Raw genomic sequence first — 23,957 nt, forward strand, 5'->3', positions numbered from 1 at the left:
CGGCAGCACGCAGGCGCACTGCTCTGCCCAACCGTGAGCTAGAGAGCGTGCGCAATGCCAGGTTGCTCGGCGAGCTCCGCGGGGCGGGGCTTCGCGTTGGCTCCGCCCATCCCTCCCGGTTGTCATAGTGAGGCCGCATCCACCGAGACTCCGGATTCCAACGTCTGGAAACTATTACAGAAGCAGCCGCCATGCAGTACACGGGGAGCGAATATATCGGGGAATATGTAGATGGGAGGTAAGGGCCTCGCTTGATTCACTACATCTTGAATATCTGTGACTAGGAAAAGACTCTGTCTTTTTGCGTCTGCGAAGGACTTTGTACCAGACACTCACAAACTTGCCCAAGGAACTTGCTTAAGGGCTATATATACCTAATAAGCAGCAGAGCTGAGATCCATTCATTCCATATATACGTGTGTGTGTGTTTGTGCGTGCTATCTACCAGTTTTAGATTTGGGGATAAGAATATTAAAAATTTCAAGATCCTTGCTCTCAGGGAGTTTATAATCTAGTTGAGGGTGTATTGCCAATGAACAAATAAATGAGAAAATAATTACAGATGGTGATAAATGTTATGAAAACAATCATGGAGACTGAGGAAGAGGGACTGTGGCTAATCTGATTCCACATGGTCTCTTCCCTCTAGGAGTTCACAATCTAGGGATCATTCTAGAGGATTATAGGCACAAATCACTGTAAGGGACAGGTAGTAAAAGCTATTCCGTTCAACAATGTGGAGTGTCTACCAAGTACCAGGCCCTGAACTTGTCTCTGGACACAATCCCTGCCTTCAAAATGTTTATTCAAATGTAGTGGGAGAAGTGCTCCAGTAGAGAGAAACAGAGAAACACAGATGTGACTACTCTTTCTTGCCAGCCGTCCTGGATGAAGAAGGTGGAATCTATGTTTTTATAGCTGGGGAAACTGAAGCTGAGCAAGATGAGGTGGATTACCAAACAACTGCTAGTTGTTGGAACTGTGAAGCACTCCTACCTCGGGGCCATGGAAATGGAGAAGGGATGAAGGGCAAGATTTTGGTGGAATCCATCGCTGTATTCACAGGTTGGTGGAATTCCAGGGTTTCTGACTTCACAGGAAGGAGGACCTGTGGTCTGGCCAGGGATAGGGGATAGATTCCTAGAGAAGGAGGTAATATTAATATATATGGAAAGCTATCGCTAATCCTTACATCAGCTTTGCAAGGGAAATGTTATCTCCACCTCAGAGGTAAGAAAGGTGAGGCTTAGAGAGTTTGAGACTTGTGTCCAACTCAGCAGGTCAGCGGCAGAGGTGCTTGGTGTGTGCTCCCTCTCACAACTCTGTGAGGGGGTTCAGGCTGATCTTGCAAATAAAGGAACAGGTGTTAAGAGAAGCAAGATGACTTGCCCACCATTATGGGTACACAGCTAGGAGTAATGGAGTCAGAATTTGAACTCATTCCTGTGTCCAAACCATGTTCTTTTTTTTCTACAAGGTTCTGCTAAAGTGAAGATGGTAGAATGTTGGCATATAAATATGGGGAATTGGGCATTTTAGGCACAAAAATTTGAGAACCTACATTTATTTTCAATGGGCTATGTGTTTGAGAGAAAGAAACATAAAGACAGGGTCAAAGAGAGAAGGCTCTCAATCATTTGCCTTTGGTGTTTTGTGCATTTTCATTGGGTCTGTGTATTGCATCAGCCATTTCCATGCTTTTGTTCCTAGGAATCTGTGTTTTACTTTGGGGTTTTTTGATACTGCTGTAACCACGACAGGAATTCCCAGACCTGAATAGGGCTCTTCAACTTCCCATAACCAGCAAGAAGTCAGTTATTTTGCTTGTCATATTTCTTTTCATAATTTGGCTATATATTCTGTATTGATTTTGTTTTTCAACAGCGGTTAACTAGAGTCATAATGGGGGCCTCTCAAATTTCATCATGTGATGAAAGAGACAGGATAGTAGAGGAAAAAAGGCTTCAGCATGAGATAGGCCAGGAATCAACTCTGACACTTATTTGTTTTGTACACTTAATTAACCATCCATGCCTCAGTTTCCTCATCTGTAAAATGGGAAAATAATGCACATCCAGCAGAAGTGTTACAAGGAATATGTAATGTAGCATATATGGATGTTATTTACATGTGGTAGATACTCAATAGATTGCTTTTAATTTGGGGAGGGAGTAGTTTCCTTTTAGACTTTAAATGAATAAAGTGGCTTCGCTACACAGTAGAAAGTTGATATTTAACATTTGGTTTAAAAAGTTTATGTAGACTCTTCACTGCTGGTGGGAATGTAAAATAGTATAGCTGCTTTGGAAAAGTTTGGCAGTTTGTTAAAAGAAAGTTAAACAGGCGAGGTGTGGTGGCTCACTCCTATAATTCTAGCACTTTGGGAGGCCGAGGTGGGGGGATTGCTTGAGGCCAGGAGTCTGAGATAGCGAAATCCCGAACATCTCTACAAAAAATTAAAAAATCAGCCGGGTGTAGTGGTGTGCACCTGCAGTCCCGGTTACTCAGGAGGCTGAGGCAGGAGGATCACTTGAGCCCAGGAGTTTGAGATTGCAGTGAGCTATTATGATACCACTACACCAGCCCAGGCAACAAAGAGAGACAATGTCTAAAAAAAAGAAAGAAAGAAAGAAAGAAAAAGAAAACGTTAAACAGCCATTGTACTCCTAGGTATTTACCCTGGAGATGAAAGTATATATCTATACAAAGATACATATATGAGTGCTCATAGCAGCTTTATTTATAATAAACAAAAACTAGAAACAACCCAAATGTCCGTCAACAGCTGAATGAACAAAAACATTGTGGTATATCCATTCATTGGAAACTACTCAGCAATAAAAGGAGTGAACTATTGGCACACACATAACGTGAATGAATCTGAAAAGAATTATATTCAGTAAAAGAAGCCAGACCAAAAACAAGAACATACTATATGATTTCACTTACATAAATTCTAGAAAATGCGAGCTAATCTATGGTGACAGAAAGCAGATCAGTGGTTGCCAGGAGATGAGGATTATGGGAAAGTGCAAGCAGGAATGATTAGAGGGACAAGCAGAAGCTTTTGAGGGGAATAGATATATTAATTGTCTTGATTGTGATGATGGATTTGTGGGTGTGTGTCAAAACTTATCAAATTGTACACTTTAAACATTTGCAGTTTTTTGTATGTCAGTTATGTCTTCAATAAAGCTGTTTAAAAAAAATGTTAAAAGACACATGATTTTCCTGTACCATGTGTGCTTATAAAAAAATAAAAAGTTAATGTAGGATCTATCTGACCTCAAGAGCATGGTTTCTCTGGAATAGTTGCACAACTGAGTCCTAGATAATTCCACAGCAGAGCGCCACAAGGTCAGTGCCAGAAGAGACCTACAAACAGGGGGAGGAAGGGAGACCAGTAACATTTATGTAGCAGCCACTGTGCTCCAGGCGATTTTGCCTGCATCTTCCCCTCCTCCCAGGAACTCTATGAGACATCATCATTCTGTTTTACAGACAGGAAAAGTAAGGCTCGGAGTAATTACATAACTTACCCAAATTCACCTAGTCAGCATTTGGCAGAGCAGGGGTGACAAGCCAGGCATCTCAGACTCTAAAGCCTGGGTGCTTTCTACTACAGAGCCCTGCTGCTGGGCCCTTACAGAGGACACATCCAGTTAGGGCAGTCTTCAAAGGTTTCATGGAGGAGAGAATATTTGAACTGGGCCCTGAAGATTGTATAATTGCTTCATTGTGTCCCCCGCTAGACTGTGAGCCCCCTGAGGACAGGAACTGCATCTGCCTTGATCACTGTTGTATCTGTGTTATATCCAGCAGACCAGATTCTCAGCACAGCCCCTGGCATGTAGTAGGTGCTCTGTAAATATTTGTCAGAAGGAAGGAAGGGAGACAAACAGAGAGGTTTGGGAAAGTCTCCAAGATGACACATCCAGAAAATGGTGAAGTAAGATTCAAACCCTTATCTCCTGTGTCTAAATTTCATATTTTTCCTAATTTTGCACTTGTGGTGTAATTGGCAGAGGTGGGCTAGTGGGGGGGACAGGGAAGACACAGAACCAGCTGCCAGTGACCTGGGCCTTAGTCTCTGCCTCACAATTTTTACTGTGTGGCTTTGGATACATCCCTACCCTCTCTGGGCCCACCAAGTGGGTATTGCAAGGAGCAGCATCAACTCCAGAACAGCCTCTAGATGAGGGGGAGGATGAACAGACCAAACTCCACTCCTCCCCCAGCCTTAAACAACACAGCCCCTCTCATTTTTGAGCTTTTGAGGGAAACAAAACAAAAGTTGTGTTTTTGAACAGAATGTTGCTGGGATGATAATGTCTGAGGATGCCTGGGGTAAGTTTCCCACTTGCTGTCCCTCGCCTGCCAGCTCTGATCCTCCTGCTGTCATGCAGGGCTCAGTGACGTCCCTGTGTCTTTGCAGGATGGAGGGCAAAGCTGAATACATCCTCCCTACTGAAACAAGATATGTTGGAGAAATGAAGGACGGCATGTTTCATGGCGAAGGAACCCTGTACTTCCCCAGCGGGAGCCGATACGATGCCATCTGGGAAAAGGGATTGGTCGTAAAGGTGACCAGCCAGGGGCTGCAGAGGAGAGGTCCTCGGGCGGAAAGAGCCCCCACTGCTGTGGCCCCCTGCCCTCCCTGTCTGGTGCCTGCCTGCTTCCATGCCCTCTTCTCCCTACTTCTTCATCTCCCAGGGCTCTAGAATCTTCTCCCTCTGGATCTGGAAGGGCCCCCAGGGAGGCCATGATGAGTTTGAATCTGTTTTGCCACTTACTGCCTGATCTTGGGCCCATGACTTTACCTCTCTGAGACTCAAGTTCCTCCTCTATAAACTGGGGACAGTAGTTGTATTAGTTACCTATCACTGCTGTAATAAATTGCCACAAGTTTAGTGTCTTAAATCAGCACAGATTTATTATCTTACAGTTCTGGAGGTCAGAAGTCTACAATAGGTCAGCAGGGCTGCGCCCCTTCCAGAGGCTCTGTGGGAGAATCTGTTTCCTTGGCTTTTCCAGCTTCTAGAAGCTGCCCGCAATCCTTGGTTCATAGCCACACACCACTCCGACCTCTGCTGCCGTAGTCATCTTGTCTTCTCTCCCCTGACCTTCCTACCTCCCTCTTATAAGGGCCCTGTGATTACACTGGGCACACCTAGATAATTCAGGATAATTTCCCCACTTAAAATCCTTAATTTAATTGCATCTGCAAAGTCCCCCTTGCCATGTAAGGTAGCATGTTCAAAGGTCCCAGCAGACAGGGAGACCATTACCAACCTATCAAAATAGCACCTCCTAGGACAGTTGTGAGAGTAAATGGGGCGTTATATATGAGCACTTTGCTAAATTCCTGGCACACAGTAAGTGTTAGCTCTTACTATTACTACCACCACCAATGCTGCTATCATTATAAATCATCTAATCCAAGCGTTCTTAACCTGGGATCTGTGGGCCATGAATAGAATCCGGGGGTCATTGAAACCTCTTGATTTACATGCAAAATTATCTGTGCATATGGGACAATGTTTTTCTCTGGGAAAATGATCTATAGTTTTCATCAGTTTCACTGTGGGTGTGTTGGGGCCTGACTCATGACCTAAAAAAGGTTAAGAAACACTCCTTGTTTTATAACTTGGAGAATCTAAGCCCCAGGAAGGGGATGTGACTTACCCAAGGTCACACGGTGAATTAATAGTATTGTTGGAATTTCCACCCAAGTTTCCTGATGCCCAGGCCAATGCAGTTTCTACATCCTGAGGCTTGCTTTAGCACTAAGGCAACAAAAGGAGAATGTATGTGTTTGGACAAAGAGCTACAGCTGATGGCTCTAACCTTTCCAGCTATGATAATAAGAAAAGAATAATAATAACATTTATTGTTTACTATATGTCAGTGTATTAGAGTTCTTCAGAGAAACAGAACTGATAGGATATAGAGAGACATATAGAAAGAGATTTATTTCAAGCGATTGGCTCATGAGATTGTGGAGGATAAGAAGTCCCACAATCTGCCTTCTGCAAGCTGAAGGCCCAGGAAAGCCGTCAGTGTCATTCCAGTCCAAACCTGAAGTCCTGAGAAACAGCAGAGTTGATGGGTGTAAGTCCCAGAGTCCAAAGACTCGAGAACCGGGAGTGCTGATGTCCAAGGGCAGGAGATGGATGTCCCAGCTCAGTTAGAGTGATTGGCTCTGCCTCCACTTTTTTTTTCATCCACCCATCTGCACGATGAACCTACACCTCTCTTGTTCTATTCAGGCCCTCAATGGATTAGATGATGCTCACTCACAGTGGTGAGGCTGGATCTGCTTTACTCAGTCTACTAACTCTAATGCTAATGTCTTCTAAAAACATCCCCCCAAACACACCCAGAAGTGATATTTTACCAGCTATCCAAGCATCCTTAGCTCAGTCAACTTGACACATAAAATTAACCATCATAGTCAGACGCATGCCAAATGCTCTACATGTGCTATGTCATTGAATTGTCAGTCAATCCTATTAAATATATACCATCATTGTCCTAATTATACAAGTGAGGAAACAAAAGTTCAGAGAGAGTAGGTCACCTGCCCGAATTCACACCGTGAGTGGCAGGCACGGAGGTCTGCGCTTTCTACCCATTCTCTCTAATTGTCACAACCATAATAATCGTGATAGTTACCACTTCTTTTCTGTGGCAGTGAGGAAGCCACCTCTTCTCTTGACATCCAACCTTCTTGGCCAAAAGGCTTCAGCTTCCTCAGAGGCGTGTGCCTGCTCCTTGCCTTCCAGGGCACATACACCTTCGCGGACGGGCTGCAGTACGAAGGGAAGCACTGGCATTACTGCGACGGCTACGATCGGAGGTTTTACACCGAGATCTGCCATGGCTTGAAGCCTACAGGTACCCAGACACTCGCCCTTTCCTTCGCAGCCCGACTGAGAGGGAAACTAAAGACAGTTTTAAATACGTGGGCCTGTGGCCTAGTGATTAGCTCAAAGGAGAAGAGGAACTGAGCAGGTGCAGCAGAACACAAACGAGCCAGATCCTGGGGCCAGGAAGGCCGGTCCTCACATCTCAGCTCCACTGTACTAGAGGAGACAGGGGACTTCACCCCTCTGTGCCTCGGTTTCTCTCCTTCAAAATGGGGACAACAGCATTTACCTACTGAGATTGTTGTAAATCAGACAATTCATGTAAAGTGTTTAGAACATGCATGTACATGTCAGCTGTTCTTATTTGTAATACCTACTGTAACACTAAAATCGCGTCGATATTTTAAAAAGAAAGAGATAAGGGCAAAAGCAGCATTGGCAGAGCATGCGCTCTGTGTATCAGGTGCCAGGTGAGGCTTTCTGTAATCCTCGTCTCCTTGAATGTCCAGATGGCCCTGCCCGGTCAGCCTTCCTAGTCCCGTGTCATAGAGGAGAAAGTTAAGACCATGGAGTCAGATGTGTTTCCCAGTGACGGAGCTTGCGCTGGAGCCCCAGTCTTCCTCTCTGAGGTCCCGTGTGTCGTGCTACCTCCCTGCAAAACCCGTGTTCCATCACACAGGGCTACATTTGGGCCAAGAGTCGGGATTCAAAGAGTGGCAACTTAAGGGGCTCATCTGTGTTTCTGGGACTTGCGAAGGCCAGGTGAACCTCAAGAAGAGCGTAGCTTGGGGTACTGCAGAGACGATAGATCCAAAACAGCAGGTGGAAAAATGACTTTGTAAACTGTAACGCCAATCCCAACTGAAATTGTGAAAGATAGTGCGGTGTAGGTGACAGAGCATGGAGCCAGAAGGTCTGGGTTTGAGTCCAGAATTCTCTCTCTATAACTGGATGAGCTTGGACAAGTCAACCTCCATTAGGGCAGAAACCTCCAGAAAGCACCCAGACACTGGAGTCAGGCTGACCTGAGCTCAAACCCCAGCCCCTTCACTTCCTGGCTTCGTGCCCTGGGATCAGTTAATTGAGCCTTTGTCCCTTCTCCCTTTGCTTTTCTGACACTCTTCCATTTTCCTGTCCCTGCTCTCCTCTGCCAGCACTTCCCCCTCTCCCCCTGCCCGGTTATTAATGTTGCCCCCCCCCCCCCGGGGTTCTCTGGCTTAGGCCTTTTTCTGTTGTTATTCTATTCTTTCTCCCTAAATGAGTTGATTCACTTCTAAGCCTTCAACTACCATCAACTTCCAAATTGAAATCAGAATCTCTGAGCCTCATATTCCTGCACCCCGCTTGCCCGACACCTGTGTTGGTTGTCCCCCAACGTGTCTGCACTGAATTCACCATCTTCCCCCCAGCCCACTGTCCCTCAGTGGTGGCTCCCTCGGTAAACGTCATGCCCATCCACCTAGGGAAGCCTAATCCTCCCTTCCCCTGTCCCCCACGTGCAATCAGTCACCTGGCCCTAGGAATTTTACCTCTTAAATATATTCTTTGATTTGCCATTCGACAAATATTTACTGAGCACCTCCATGTGCTGGGCAGTGTTCTCTTCATCTTCTCTGCCACCGCCCTATTTCAGACCTCGGTCATCTCTCCCCCTGGACTACCTGACCTTCTGAGATCTCCACTTGACCCCCTCAAGGTCATTCCCCACTCTGCCACCCCACACCCCTCAGTGCTTCCTACTACCCTCGAGACAAGGTTCCAATTTCTCCAAATGACCGACATTCTCTGGCTCCTGCTGATGTCCTCAGCCTCGCCCTGGGCCACCTACCCTTCTCGGCTTTTCCCTCTCCTCTCTTGCCATGCTTGCTTTCTCTTTATTGCTCAGAGAGACCACACTGTTTCCTGCCATTCCCTCTGCCTGGCATACTCTAATGCTCTCACTTCACCCAAGTAACTCCCTCCCGTCCTTCAGGCCCCAGCTTACCTGAACTCCCAGGCTAGGTGAGGTCTCCCCGTGGCATATCACAGAGAAGCCGTGACCCCCTCCAGAGGTTGAGTCCTGAGTGCTCAGCATCCATCTTACTGAGCCAATTGTGAGCAGCACAAGGGCAGGGCCCTAGCACATTGCCTGGCATACAGTTGGCGCTCAATAAAGAGTTATTGTCAAACAGGGATAATAATATTGCCATCACTGTGGGGGGTGAGAGGTACACTTTGGGGAGTCAAGCCAATGACATTGACAAACATTTCCTGAGCATCTACTCTGTGGTAGACACTGGCTGGCTCCAGGGGGACCCAGAGCTGAGAGGACGCTGTCTCCACCTTCAAAGAGCTGCCAATCTAGATGCAGCCCGAGCACCCTGCAAATCCCTCCTGGGTTAGATGGGGCCCGGACTTTGTCACGGGCTCTTCATCCCAACTGAGGTCTGTGGGCAAAGAGCCCTCAGCCTCAGGCCTCAGCTCTCACACAGCGGCTGCTTTTGCCAGTCTTGAAGGCAGTGTGGTGACCTTCCCTGCACCCGCCTGCCCCTCCCCTTCCTCCAGGGCTGCCCAGCAGGGCAGCTTTACCCTAAGTAGCCACTTCCTTCCCTTGTCACTCTGCATTTTGCCTCAGGGGCAGGCATTGTCGGGGTGGCAAGGGTGCTCCATGACCTCTCTGGGCATCTGTGAGATGGGCATTGGCATGAGGCTTCAGTGAGAGAATGGCTGTAAAGCACGTGGCATGGAATCAGTGCTCAGTAATCATCAGCCAGCATATTCCTGGGGTTAGGGTCAGTGTCAGGGTCAGGGTCAGCGTCAAGGTTAGGGTTGGGTATATTGATAACCAACACAAGGGCACCGACTGTGTACAGGACACTGAGTTGTGAACGTAGTGCTGCTGTTGTGCTCAGTGGGCATCCGGCTCTCTGTCCAGAGAACAGGGAATTATAGAAACTACAATCAGAAAGGAACCTGAGAAGTTATGTATTCCAACCTCTCCCTTTACTCAGGCCACAGCATTCCAAGATAGACACACACAGGGGGCATGACATAAAGTTGACTCCTCTTTCCCTCCTAGGAGTCCCAGTGTCCCCAGTCCTGGGGCCATGCGTAGGCCCTCTCCTCCTGTGATGTTGACAGCTGAACACACAGTTTCCAGAGCTGGGCTGCTCTCTAGGTGGATAATCTTGGGAATATTACTTTACCTCTTTGAGCCTCAGTTTGCTTATCTGTAAAATGGGGCCCCAGGGTTGCTCTCAGGATTAAATGAAATAGTAGGAGCATAATGCCTGGCACATAATAAACATTCGATAAACGGTAGCCACTATGGTAATTTTGGTGACGGTCAAGGCTCCCCACTACCTGCCCCTTGTCTAGCTGGCCTGTTTCTTTCCCACTGCTCGCTTTTGTGCGTGCTCTGCTCTACAAGCTGTCCTCAGTGAGGCCTGAGGGTTCAATGCCTCTGGCCTTTGCCCGCACTTTGAATGCCATCCCTCTGCTGGACTTCCCCGACTCTTCAGCTGGCCAACTCCGACTCATCCTCAGAGTCTCTCTGACTCCAGATCCTGCACCCATTGTCATGGTATCCCAAGAAGGGGAGGAGGAGGAGGAGGTCAAGGTAAGAAGACAGGGGTTACAGAGCCATTTTTAGGAAGCTCTTTTGAGCACTGTTCCTGCTGTTTTTGTTTCTTACCCTGAATCAGGAGTGTTTAGCCCCACAGTAGAGCCAGATAGTCACAGGAGCACCCAGCCAAAAGTAGACCTTATGGGGGCATTGGGTTTGGAGTTGGCCTTGATGGTGAACTAATCGCCCATTATGCCCCTTCAAGGTATCTCTCAACTCTCCAATATGGACCCGCCTAGAAAAATCCCCAAGGGCTCTTATGACTGTGGAGACGGCTTCTACAACCCGGTCACCAGGATCGTCAAGGACTACAAGGGTCGCTTCCTGAGGAATGCAGGTATGTTTATTCCAACACTCTGCGGCACGTTTTTTCTTTTCGTCCACACATAAGGTTGTGCATGTGTGCACACACACGTGTGCGCTTTGGTGAGAGAGAAGCTTTCACTGATAAAAGACAAAAATTGATTATCTGAATGTTTCACTCGGTGGACTTCTCGTGACCAGCAAGTCTGCACATAGTCATAGAGTGAGGCAAAGGACATTCATGGTCTAACTGTGACAGCACATATGTGTGGCATTGAAAGGATTACTTATTTTTGCATGTATTCCTTCAACTAGTATTTAATGGACACCTACTGTATGCTAGACCCTATGCTTGGTGCTGCGATAGAGCAAAGCAAAAGGGGACATGGACCCCCTTCTTTATGGAGCTTATATTCTAACAGGCAGCAGACAAGAAGTACACACAGTGGTCACATAGTGGAATAAGCACCGTGAAAGGGAAAAACATGGTCCCGGGGGAGGGGAAGTGGAGGCCCCAGAGAGGCGGGGGTGATGCTGTGGGAGCGCAAGGAAGGGGACCTAACTGGTCAGTCAGAGAAGTTCTTGGGAAGGAAGTGATCGTACTCCGAGACCTGAAGAACACCTGGGAGCCGACCACAAGCCAAGCAGGCGGGTTTCCCAGCCGGGGGAACGGCGCAGGCGCAGGCCCAGAGCTAAGCGATACCTGCGGCCCACGAAGGCTCACTGGAAGGACCAGAACCTCGGTGGGGTGAGTCAACCCAAGGCAGACCAGACTGAGAAAGACCAATTTATAGTGACCAAACTCACAGGAGACCGATATTCAAATAAAAACAGGAACAGTGTTCTTTAATGCATGATTCCTAACCTTTCTCTTTTCTGGAGTCACATTCCCACTAGAAGTAACAAAAGCCATGGACCCTCTTGCCAGAAAAATGCCCACACCTGTATGCACACGTGCGCACACACATGCACACATTTTGCATAGTCTTAAGGGACTGATGATCCCTCCAAAGACCCAGGTCAGGACACCTGCTCTACAATGAGAAAGAAACTACCCGAACAGGTGCTGGCTGACGGGAGCATCCTCTCCCTATGGGGAAATTCACTCAGCCACTCAATGATGATCAAGGTCGCCTTGTGTGGCTGGAATGAGGGCAACGGGGGCTATCACTGATCCTGTGTCTGGACTCCTGGAGCCGAGATGCCCCCAACCCACCAAGTGCCACTGGAGGAACATGGCACCTGCGCACACCCAACTCGCCATCTCACGCTTCCTTCCTGACTTCCCTTTCTCCACCAACACAGCGGACCACTCTGCAGGACGCTGATTCTGCTGGATGTGGATAGGCCCACCGGGAAGTTTCTTGGTCAAATAAGTTAAGGAGATGCTGTTAAAGTAACCAGGGTTGCTTACTGAAGGGCCTCTCAGGGCCTTTAATATGCTAATATCCCTTGTACTTTCCCTCTGTGGCACCTATTTCAGTGTAATTAGACACTCATTCTGTAATTGTTGGCTTAACGGCTGTCTCTCCCCCTAGACTGTAGGATCCATGCCATGCGGAAGGGTCTCTGTCTTGTTTCTGCTCGTATTAGTAAGGGTCCGGTCAGACAAACAGAAAGAATTGAATATCAGGAAATTGGTTAAGTGGCTACTGGAGAATGAAACAAGCAAAAGGAGGACACTGGGTGTAACTGTAACTGCGGGAAGCAGCCACCAGCTCAGGGACTCGACAACGGCAAGACACGGGACTGTGAGCACCTAGAAGCGTTGCTGCCAGAGAACTGAGTTGGGGACACCTGACGCTGGAGGTCAGCGGGCCAGGGAGGTTTCCTGGAAAAAGAAAGATCTGCTCTGAAACCTAAAGCAAAGCAGACAAATGCAGCGGGGTTGGGAAGCGTGTTAAAGGCAGAGGGAACAGTATGTGCAGAAGAGTTAGTGTTGGGAAAGGACATTTCATATCTAGGGAACTACCGGTAGTTAGGAGCATGAAATGACAATCTGTGAGAAGAAGCCCAAGAGGTGGCAGGGATGAGTAGCAAAGACCCTGGGTGTCTTTTCACCATAAGGCAGTGGGGAGCAAGGGAAGGTTTTAGGCAGGTAGCGTGGTAACTGGTTTATCCTTTAGAAAGACTTCTCTGGTTATATATAGAGAAGAGGCCAAAGGGGCCCAGGTGGTGGGATGGGTGTCGTGGGTTCTGAGTCCTGCCCTCAGCTCTCTGCTGGCTGACCCTGGACCAATGCCTTCCCTCTCTGGGCCTCCTTCTCTTTATCTGTAAAATCAGACTGTTGGGCTGGATAATTTCTAGGGTCCTTCCAACCTTAAGAATCTACAATGGAGGAGAAAGGTAGCCAAGGGGTATTTTGGTCCTGATATTCTAGGACAGATAAAGTTTGGAGTGTCCTGAGAACCACTAAGTCTCTGTTTGTGGCCACCTAGTCATTACCCCTGACTCACCTCACCCCGCAAGGGACAGATTCAGGCTTCTGTCCCTCTTCTGTTTTCCCTAAGACCGTTTCTCCCCACATTCCGATCTGCCCCCATAAACAGTGCTTCCTGTTGGCATCCTGAAGGCACGGGCTGCCGGTCCTGCTGCCTGGCCTGGGTGACCGAGGCCATCTCAGCGTCAACACAGCAGCCTCAGCCACTGCTGTTACAGGAAGCACCTGCCACCTGGGTGTGCCAGAGCCAGGGATGCTTATTTTATCGGAGGTCATGGGCTGGGCACCAGCAGAAGAGCCACCTCTGGTTCACCTTCGGGCCTCTCTGCACAGCATCGGCTCCTTCCCCGTCTCCCCCCGGCTTCTTTTCCCCAGTCAGAGAAGCTTGCTTCAGATCTGCGTGGAAGGTCCCAGACTGCCAGAATACAAATTACTACACTGCAAACATGCTTGACAAATTCAGGTTTTCAGACTTGGATTTTAGAGAATGTCTTTCTGAACTGGGGAGGATGGTCTCTGCCTTGCTGGAGAGCTGTGAGAATTGAAATCCATCCTTCCACGCATCCAAAAAGTCTTTGAACATCCACAGTGGGCCAGGCTTTGGGGATCAGGACAGGCAACATACTGTGTCTCACTCCAGCTCTCAATCCTTTGGCCCACAGTGAGGAGTATTTTACGTCGTGACCCAGCACACACACACACATGTGTGCATGCATATGTGTGTATCTTTGTACATGTAGCGTACCGTGACATTTTCTATTCTATTTCATTTTTTTAAATGCCGGTTGCTATGCACTGAATTGATTTCACAACCCTCTCAAGGGGCAGGACCAGCTATTGGCAGACCGTTGTTCTAGGCAGCCTTCCCTAGAACCATCTCCCTCCGTCCTTCCAGGGCTCCGTCTGGGTTAGGCGTCCCTCCCCGCACAGGCCTCCCTGACAGCACTTAGCCCAGGTCAGTAGAAGTCTCTTTATTGTCTATCTCCCCCACTAGTCTGGGAGCTGCTTGAGGACAGGGACTGTGTGACTATGTCTGATTCATCACTGCGGCCCCAGCATCTCACACAGGCCCCACAAGTTGGAGCAGATTAAATGTTTGTAAAAGAAAAAGCAGGCAGGCAGGCAGAGCACCTGCTTTCAAGTCCCTCATATTGTTCAGCTAATTATACAAAATTCAATACCTGGCACATAATAGACAACTTATTATTTTGAATAATGAAATAATCCATTCTACTCCTACGTGCACATGCAAGTTTTCAAAAGCAGCTTAACATGATCACTGGAAATGTCCAAGAGGGAAAAAACAGCAGCTTAATATCCACCAGCGGTCTCAACCCAGTGGTTCTCAGGCCAAATCTGGTCTGCAAGGTTTTGATTTGGTTGGTACGATGCTTGGAATTGCTTGGGTTTGGGCACCTAGATGGAGCCATGCACTGTTTATGTCCCCCCATTCCCTGCTGTCTACCCTTCTGCTACCCACCCTAACGACGTTGCTCTCATGAGCCCTGTATCTCTTATAAACTTCCCATGAATCCAGTGAGCTGGGACTGGGAAGCCAGGTCTCAGAGAGATGAATGACAGACTGGTGACAGTGAAGCTGGAACTCAAACCCACTCCCATCTTACTACAGCCCTGTGGTCTCCCCGCTGCACCCTGCTACTGCTTACGTTGGGACCATAAAACCATAAATGGTAGCAACTGTGTGCAGTCATTATGTATTCTAATCAATACAGCAAACACAGAACAAAACAGAGACTGAGTTAGAACCTCCTGCCCCACGGGAGGCTTGAGAGCTAGAAGAGGTCAGAGAGACAGTATGGGTTAAAAGCCCAGAGCCAGGAAACCATACCCCCAGCTGGCCACTAGTCCTGGATCCACCACTGACCAGCTGTGTGATCACAGGTAGCTTACTTTTCCTCTTGGAGCCTCAGTGTCCTCATCTGTAAAATGGGCATTGCAGTAGTACCTATCTAGGAGAGATATGGTTAGGAAAAATAAGATTAAGTATACAAAATACATAGCACAGCCCCTGGCCCAAGGCATTCCATGTTTGGTAGTTGTGGCTGTTATCATTTCAATTCTTGAGTCAGGCTGGAGGGGAGACGGGTGAGTTAGGCCCTGGGGTTTGTTAAGCTTTCTCTAAGTGCTCAAGAGAAAAGAAGTCTCTAGGGAGACAGATGTGCTCAGATATGCGAGGTCTTTCTGCCTCCACAGGGGTGTTGCTTGGGAAATGAGATGCTGGTGAAACTTTGGGGTCTGCAGGCTCTTGATTGTGGCACGTGGAGATCCAGCCTAGCTTGGGAGCCCAGCTTCCATCCTGCCGTCTCTCCCATCCCATGAGCCAGTCCACCCAGGCTAGCTGTCATCCATTGACAAACGCACCCAGCACTTTCTACTGCCTATTCTCATCTCATACATTCCCCCAGGGCAACACTCTCCCCTCTTTTCTCCACCGATCTCAGTCTTCCTCATCTCTTGATGCTTAGCATATAACACAAGGCCGTGGAACCCCAAAGGAGGGCTGGTGAGTTCGCCTGTGTGTCCACAGCTCCGGGAGATGAAGCTGGGCAGGGGAGGCTCATCGTGGCGGATCCTTGCCAGGCCCTGTGCCAAGCACCTTTGCAGCTTCTCTCTTCTGTCTTTCCTGCCACCCGGGTAGGTAATTTGCATGAGACAAAGTTTGCAATGAGGACACCTGGTCTGAGATAGGTCAATAACTTGCTCACAGTCACACGGCCAGTGAGGGAGTCAGATTCAAGCCCAAATCTTCCCAAAGCCTGTTCTTTTTGCTCTTCTTGCCTGCTTCATGTCCTAGTTTATTCTATGCTCATCTATCTTCTCTCCTAGACAGGGGCATGTCTGAGTCATAGTTGTTCCTACACCAAACACAGCTCCTGGCACCTGGTGGGAGCTCAGTAAGATTCATAAATGAATGAAAAGGTCCATTTTAGAGTCTTACGACAAAAACACCCCGGGCCCCAAATCAGATGCTACCTTATTTGAAAACGGGTCCTTTATACACTGCGAGCCAATAAGGAAGCATTTAAAGATATTTGGGATAATTACCTTTACTGTGATGGGAAATTGGGAGATTAACTCTAACCCTTCCCCCTCCTACACATCCCTTTCGTTCCTCTCCGGAAGGATGAGCCAGAGCCACGTTGGCAGTTTGTACGTGTATCTCTTTCATGGAGTGTTTGCTTGCCTCAATGTTACTAGCAGGAATCATTTGCAAAATAACTGTACCACTAATCCCTACTCCCTCCCCCCAATTAATGATACCCCATGCGAGTGTCTCAGATGAAAGGCACATTATTAATATTCAAAGAAAAAACCCTCGTAACCATTTTAACATATACAACTAACAATGAACTAAATTTGCTTTGTGGAAGACAGAGAGTGAGCATCCCAAATTAGTTTATGTAAAAGCTGAAATTCTTCCCCGAAAGGTCTCAGTACCATCCTCAAAGAATATCCTGATCATCAGAAATGCCGTCAAGATTCCCGCCAACATTATCCCCCTTGTTGTCTGAAATGTCGAATCAAGCACATCTGGCAAATGTCCTAGAGCTCACAAATCTTTCAAACAGCACATAATTCCCAATGGTTAAAGAGATAACGCCACCGCTTAATCGCGCTGCTCTTCAAAATAGCACCAACTTTCCTTCAATCAGAAACAATGGCTTTGGCTTCTTAAAAATATCACACACCAGTGATTATTTGCAGAGAGGGCCCTTTTGCGTTTGAACCTGTGGGTTACAGACAGAATTTAAAATCAAGACCACAAGCCTCATTTGAATGTACACTCCATTAAATGGACAGTGGGAAGAAGGGGTGTGAATTGGGGTCTGAAAAGTGACCTGGCTTGTGTGATTGGGAGTCTTTTGGGGGGTGCCGGCTGCTGTCCCCAGAGTCAGGACAAGGAGGATGAAGATGATGATGGTGGTAAGAGCTAACAGTGATTGAGTGTTTACCCTGCTCCAGACACTCAACTAAGGGGGAGGGGAGTACTCATGTGATCCCTGTTTGACAATGGGGAAACTGAGTCTCAGTAGGCTAAAGAATTTCCCCAGGAAATTTGGCAGGAGCTGGGACTCACACTCAGGCTCACCTGTCTCCTGAGGGTTTCCACTTCCACTTGCCTGGCCAGCTCCAGGATCCTCTGTCACAAGAGGCATCAGCAAGGAGCTCCCAGACACCAGTGTTCATTTTCCCCCACCCAACTTTAGAAAGGGGTGAAATCTAAGCTGCATAGTAAACACCTAGAAAATGAAAGAACACTGTGGCCTTCTAAAGTGTCTCTGGCATTGTTTAAACAGTTGGAAACTGTAAACATCCCCAATGTCCAACAGGGGAGGACTAGTTCAATAACATATGGTATATTGTTACAATAGAATAAAATGGCAGTGCAGAAATAGATCTATTGATATACAAAGGTATCCATATTCTATTTCAGGTGAAAAAGCAGGATATTAATAAGGCTTGGCATGGTGGCTTACACCTACAAGTCCAGCACATTGGGAGGCCTAGGCAGGAGGATCACTTGAGGGCAGGATTCTAGACCAGTCTGGGCAACATAGCAAGACCCTGTCTCTAAAAAAAAAAAAAAAAAAACAACTTAGCCAGGTGACATACACTTGTAGTCTCAGCTACTTAGGAGGCTGAGGTGGGAGGATCGCTTGAGCCCCAGGAATTAGAGGCTGCAGTGAGCTATGATCACATCACTGCCCTCCAGCCTCGGTGACAGAGTGAGACCCTGTCTCTAAAAAAGAAATAACAATAATAGTAATATCTAGCATTTACTGAATGCTTACTATGTTCCAGGCACTGATCTAAGCACTTTACATGTATTATTTTTATTTCATTTCATTCAATCCCCACAGTAACCCTGCAAAATGGGTACCTTTATTATTCCAACTTTGCAGATGATGAAACTGAGGCGAGGTGAAATGCCTGCCCCAAGTCAAACTGATAGCAGAGCTGGCATTTAAACCCAGGTCCAGCAAAGCCAAAGATGCCATGTGAGCTGGTTCCAAGTGAGAAATTGGAGTTTACTAGTGAAAGAAGGAAAGAACCAAGGGCCTTCCTAGCAGCCCCGAGATACAAAAAGCACACACCCAAAGAGTGTAAGACTGCAGTGGTGCTTCTCTTCCCAAGATAGTTCTCTGCCTGCTTTGTTGGGCAAAAGCCGGCCAGTGAACAAGTCTTCCAATGCCACTGACAAACCAAGATTCCTCTAATCTCGAGGCCACTGCCTTTCCCTGACAGATGAGAAACCTGAGCCCCAGAGAGGGCAAGTCACGTGCCCAACCCCACACAGCCTGTCTGGTGGAGGCGGGCTGGCAGCCGGGTTCCCGCTGCCGGCTGGAGCTCCTGCCACAAACCCAGGCTACCTCGCCATGGTGCTTGTCTTGCGGTTTCTGCTGCAAAATGGCCGAGTGAGTCTCCCCCACAGCCCCCTCCTGCCGTCCTCCCTCCAGCGAGACAAAAGACAATTTACCCAAATGTTGTAATCACCTGGAGGCTGGCACGCAGGGGCATCCCCGCTTTCTCTGTGGTATTGTTAGCAGCGCCATAATGAAGGCTTTGTGGAGGGATAATATCACACTATAACTGCCAAATAAAATGCCTGCACCGATCACACGTCCCTGCCAGCGGACTTGGGCACTTGCTGTAAGCAAAAGGGGTAGGCAGGGAAGCTATGGGGATTGAATGCCTCCACCGTGCCAGGGACTTACCGCATCCCAGTCCTTGGAGGAATATGCCACTATTCCTATTCGGCAGATGGGGAAACCAAGGTCTCTCTGGCACCAGAGGCCATGCTCTGTACCAGTGGTTTATGCCGTGGCCTTTTCTGAGTCATGAGCCTCTCTGAGAATCTAGGCAAAGCTATGGGCCTTGTCCCCAGAGAAGAACTTGAACTCACCAATAGAATTTTGCCTACAGAGGGCAGATTGGCCAAGGAAGCCATCCACAGAGCCCTGTGGATATCTTTGCTCCTGGAGTAACAGCCTGCCCCGCCTGGCAGCCTCTCCTGACCCCAGGAATTGCCCTGTGCCATTTTCTCTCCCCACCCCAATTCCAAAGGCCCTGGAAATTCCCCTGCCAGCCACGGTGCCCATCGGATTCTGGTAACAATGCATCCCCCACCCTGCATGGCAGCCTCCTGGAGGCATCCAAAGGACACAGCTTCCCTTTCTGCAGCTGGAGTCAACCCCAGCCAGCACCATAATGGTTTGTTTTGTCTCCTTCAACAGAAGTAAATGCAAAGCCAGAGCCCATGGGGTGAGAGCCTCATCTCTCTTCCTCAGCCCAAGCTCTGGAACTCAGGGCAGTTGCCTGAAACCCCTGCTCAACCTCAGGTGCGAAAGCAGATGGGGTTACCAGTTATGAGCCAGGCTTTAGAGTCAGCTAGATCTGCAAGCAGATCCCAGCTCGGCCATCTACCAGCTGTGTGACCTTGAGCTGGTCTCTTAACTTCTCTGAGCTTCAGTTTCTTCATCTGAAAAAGGGAGGAGAAATAGGACCTTCTTTCCAGGGCTGTGGTGAGCATGAAGTGAGATGACACAGGGGATCTAGCAAGAACAGGGCCCGGCCCCAGCAGAGCGCTTGGTGCATGTCAGCAATCCATCACGATTATTTTACACCCCAGGGTGAAAAGTTGAAAAGCGGGAGGCTCCTTAAGTCCACATCCCAAAGGAGCCAGTGTCACCTTGGCAAACTGCCCTCTGGCCTCCTCCCATCTGCTTTTGATGCCAATTTCAAGACTGGACTAGAGGCCTGTGGTTTCCTGATGTCTCTGCCCCTGGCATTGTGTTCTTGATGTGTTCCCATCATCCTCATGATTTTTTACTCACTAGAGCCTCAGACCTCCTAAGCTCCTCCCAGACACAGGGCTTCACTGAGCCCCTGCACGCACCAGGGCTTTCTACTGGGGACCAGACCCAGTGCCTGCCCCTGCCCACAACCCATTGCAAGGTTTGGGGAGCAGATGCATAAACGGACAGTCACAGGACCGGGGTGGGTGTTCTCTGGACAGAAGCCTGGGGCCTTTAGGGAGCCTCAGTGCTCAAAAGACTGCAACGAACCCCTTCAAAATATAGTACAGGAACCAAAATAACTTAAACCATAAAAGTTTAAGTCCAACACGTTTCTATATTCCCTATGATGTGTATGTTAATGTTTAATTTGGAATATTAAATGTAAGATTCTGTCCCCAAAACCTGCGGTGTCCCTGCTTCACTGGTGTCAGGAGCTAGACTCACAGTGTGCTGGGGGTGGGGGGGTGCACAGAGAAGAGCATAAGTGTGTCCTAAGTGCAGTTGAGATAATGTCCCGAAAAAGATGATGTTCAGCTAGGCCTTAAAGGATAAGAGGTGGATTTTGCTGCATGGAAGGGAAGGAACAGCATCGGCAAAGGCACAGAGAGATGCAGAGGGCAGGTACTCAAGGTGGAGCACCTGAGACCCATTTGTGTGTTGGAGAATGAGGAAGGAGTCAAGGAGGCTTCCCCCAGACAGCGATAGACTGGGCTTTGATGGGTGTATAAGAGTGTGTCTGAGCTGGGCATTCAAGGCACAGGGACCCAGTGTGGGATGGAGAGAGCTTTGAATGCCGGGTTAGGGAGTTTAGTTTTGATCCTTCAGACAATGAGGAGTAAAGACAGGAGTTGCGGAAAGTTTTCTTAGGGAAGGGTGTGGTGGCTGGAGGCTGCAGCTCTGAAGACAGACTTGGCTATGACCCTGCACCCACAAATAGCTGGGTGAGCTTGGGCAGATGCCTTTACCTCTCTGAGCCTCAGTACCCTCCCCCACGAAACAGAAATAACAACAATGACTCTGCAAGGTTGCTGTGAGGATTCAATGAGCTCTGGTCACAGAGTTCTGCAGATTCCTCCTTAACATCTCTCCGGGCTGTCTCCACTGCCCCGTCTTCATTCAGCCCTCCGGCCCCCCACTGCCAGGCCCCCCTCCGTCCACCATCCACATGCCGCTGGGAATCAGGGTCTGAAAGGAGCAGAGAGTAAGAGCAGAAGCCATGGGGTCAGGCCAACAGTGACCTTGGCCATGGCACTTGGGACAGTGGCTAGGGACAGTGCCTTGGGACAGTGCCTTGGGACAGTGGCTAGGCATCATGAACGTGTTTAGTGAACACAAGTTCAATTATAAATGCTCAAAAAGCAAAAATGGGGAGGGCGGAGGCAAGAAGAATGGCAACGTACACGGTTTCGGTGATTGTCTTCACCTCTCCATTCAGCACGCACTTGCTCTGGCTCTCCATCCCTGTGTGCCCCCTGTCCTGGGTGCACCTTGCCCACACAGGATGATTCTAGTATTTAAGGATATGTATTTTTTGATCAGTGCCCCATGAATACTAGCTGGCTATGTATGTGGACCGCAACAGCAGGACAAACTCTGTTCCAAAAATGTCATAAAAATGGCTGTGTGGCACTTAGTGAGATGTTCTCCTCCAGCATGGGGCTGTCTTAAGAGATTTCCAAGGGTATTGTGACTAGGGGCACATTCCCCCTTACCCAGCAACTAGAGCACCTAAAACTCGCTCCCGAGACAACACAGAGGGAATGAGGATTGGGTGGCACCTGGCACACGGCACTTCCCAATAGGAGACAGCTATATTCCCTGCCTGACCCCCCCTCACCCTAGTGAGAACCCTGAATCCAGCCCTAGGCCTAACCTTAGAGACCTCACCTCAATCATTTCAACATATTAAAACAAAAATATTTTGTTTAAAATTTAAATATAAACTTCTTGCTATTAAAACTTTGAAAGGGGTGGGCAACCAGCCTGAGCAAGAGAGAGACCACCCCACCCCATCTCTAGAAGAAAACAGAAAAATTAGCCAGGTGTGGTGGCACACGCCTGTAGTCCCAGCTACTTGGAAGGCTGAAGCGGGAAGATTGCTTGAGCCCAGGAGTTTGAGGTTGCTGTGAGCCACGATGACACCATTGCACTCTAGCCAGTGCAACAGAGTGAGACCCTGTCTCAAAAACAAAACAAAACAAAACAAAAAAAACTTTGAAAAGATCTTTATAACTTTGCTTGGTAAATTGTTTGACAACAAGTCTTTAACAATTGGCTGTGATTTCTTGAGAGTCATGTGTATACTGGAGAATTCTTGCAAAATGAGGGAATCAAGCCTACAAATGGATTTCAAGGGTAACAAAATTGTTTTGATTTCTAAATTTAATAATTAAGTCTGAATGCATTAATTATAACATGTATTAATTTCAGCTTTGTAGTTTCTCTTCTTTTACATGTTAGAGTCAATCATTCTTTCCAAGCCTCTTACATTTGAATAGGCCTTGAAGAGCTGTGGGTGCCAGGCCCTGCACCTCCGGTTCCCAGTGGGCGCCGTGGCTTGCCCTAACCACTCCCCCACCCCAGTCTAGAAGATGCTTTTCCCTGTGGAAAAGCAAGAGCAGCCCCAAGGCCTCCCCCGCCCCGCGTCGGGCTCTGCCTGGGCAGTGACCCCTCGGTCAATATTGACGATGCTGTGGCCTTGGCCTCTGGCCACCAGCACTTCCAGCAAAGTTCAAAGCTCTTTCTTGTCAGGAGTTGCCGCCCTCACTGTGGCACTACCTGGGCCCCGCCCACCAGCCCTGCTTTGCACAGAGGGTGTGGCAGGGCGGTGGGTGGGTCCCACATGTGCCCACAGGATGGGGAGTCTGGTTTGCGGTGCACCCCCCGTCCCAGCCTGGAGCCCTCTGAGGTTGGGCCTAGACCCCAAGAAAAGGGGGCAGCCGCCCGAGGCAGAAGCTTCCCGCCCCCAGAGCCTGGCCCAGCCCCGTGCTCACTGTCTCTGCAGATTGGAATGCCCCCTCCCTCTGCGTGGGATCACACACAGTCGTCGGGGACACACACCCTGCCACACTCGGCCAGTCACGTGCCTCACACGCCACGCACACGCCTCCCCTCAGCCGTAGCCACGTGCACGCTCACGGGCACACACCTCTTCATGCTTATGTCAGTGGGAGAGTAGCGGGAGGGAAACACGCATTTATGCCTGCGCACACACTGGCAGCCTCGCTGACTTCAGTGGCAGACACACTGAGCCCTTCCCTCCGTCCTGATGGCACGAAGTGAGGCAAATCATGTCACCCTCTGAGCCTCAGTTTCCCCATCTTAAGTGGGGACAGCCCCACTTCACTCACTGAGGAGAGGATGAAGGCAAACACCCCGCCACACACACACAGAGAGGGGGGTACCTCCTAGGCACTCGGTGGTGTGCGGCGCCTGCCCCGCTCCCGAGGCCACGCGCTTTGTTTCATCTCGGTCTCCTCCCTTTCCCTGTCCCCCGCCATGCCCCCTCCCACACACAGGGTGGGGGAGCTGCATAGCAGTGGTGACCGCAGGTGTGCCCAGCCCAAAGGTGCACCAAGAGGTGGCGGAGCCCAGCTTGTGGGTGCCCAGTGACCCCAATCCGCCTGTTTGCTCTCTCTGGGCTCACCTGCCCTGGCCTGCCCTCCTGGCTTTGAACAGAAATCATTAGCTGAGCCATGGCTCTTGATCCTTATGAAGCCGATCCTGCGTAAAGATCTCCTCCTCCCCCACCTCCCCTCCATCCTGGCAGGGAACCAGAAGTCCTAGGGGTGTCCTGAGCAGGTCTCTCAAGGACGCTCCCTTGCAAGCATCCAGTTTGGGAATTAAAGGCTCATGAGAATGGTGATGGCAGCTTCCACTTCCTGGGAGCCTGCCAAGTGCCACTCATCCTGGCTGGTCCT

The 23,957-nt window shown here is 48.9% G+C and overlaps 1 protein-coding gene across 1 annotated transcript; it reads left to right on the forward strand.

The window, feature by feature from the left end:
- The first annotated feature begins 121 nt into the window (after positions 1–121).
- Positions 122–10,810, forward strand: MORN5 (MORN repeat containing 5). Its single transcript, XM_069474619.1, has 3 exons — positions 122–238; positions 4,436–4,583; positions 10,679–10,810. Exons 1-3 carry the CDS (start codon positions 192–194, stop codon positions 10,799–10,801), a joined length of 318 nt encoding a protein of 105 aa, XP_069330720.1. The 5' UTR covers positions 122–191; the 3' UTR covers positions 10,802–10,810.
- Positions 10,811–23,957: the final 13,147 nt, after the last annotated feature.

This window comes from Eulemur rufifrons, chromosome 7 (genome assembly GCF_041146395.1).
Source record: "Eulemur rufifrons isolate Redbay chromosome 7, OSU_ERuf_1, whole genome shotgun sequence".
Lineage (NCBI taxonomy): Eukaryota > Metazoa > Chordata > Mammalia > Primates > Lemuridae > Eulemur > Eulemur rufifrons.

Coding starts and splice junctions, on each gene's coding strand:
- MORN5 (XM_069474619.1), top strand. CDS start 192: ATGCAGTACACGGGGAGCGAATATATCGGGGAATATGTAGATGGGAG. Junction 239..4,435: donor GGGGAATATGTAGATGGGAG/GTAAGGGCCTCG, acceptor GTGTCTTTGCAG/GATGGAGGGCAAAGCTGAAT. Junction 4,584..10,678: donor AAAAGGGATTGGTCGTAAAG/GTGACCAGCCAG, acceptor TGCCCCTTCAAG/GTATCTCTCAACTCTCCAAT.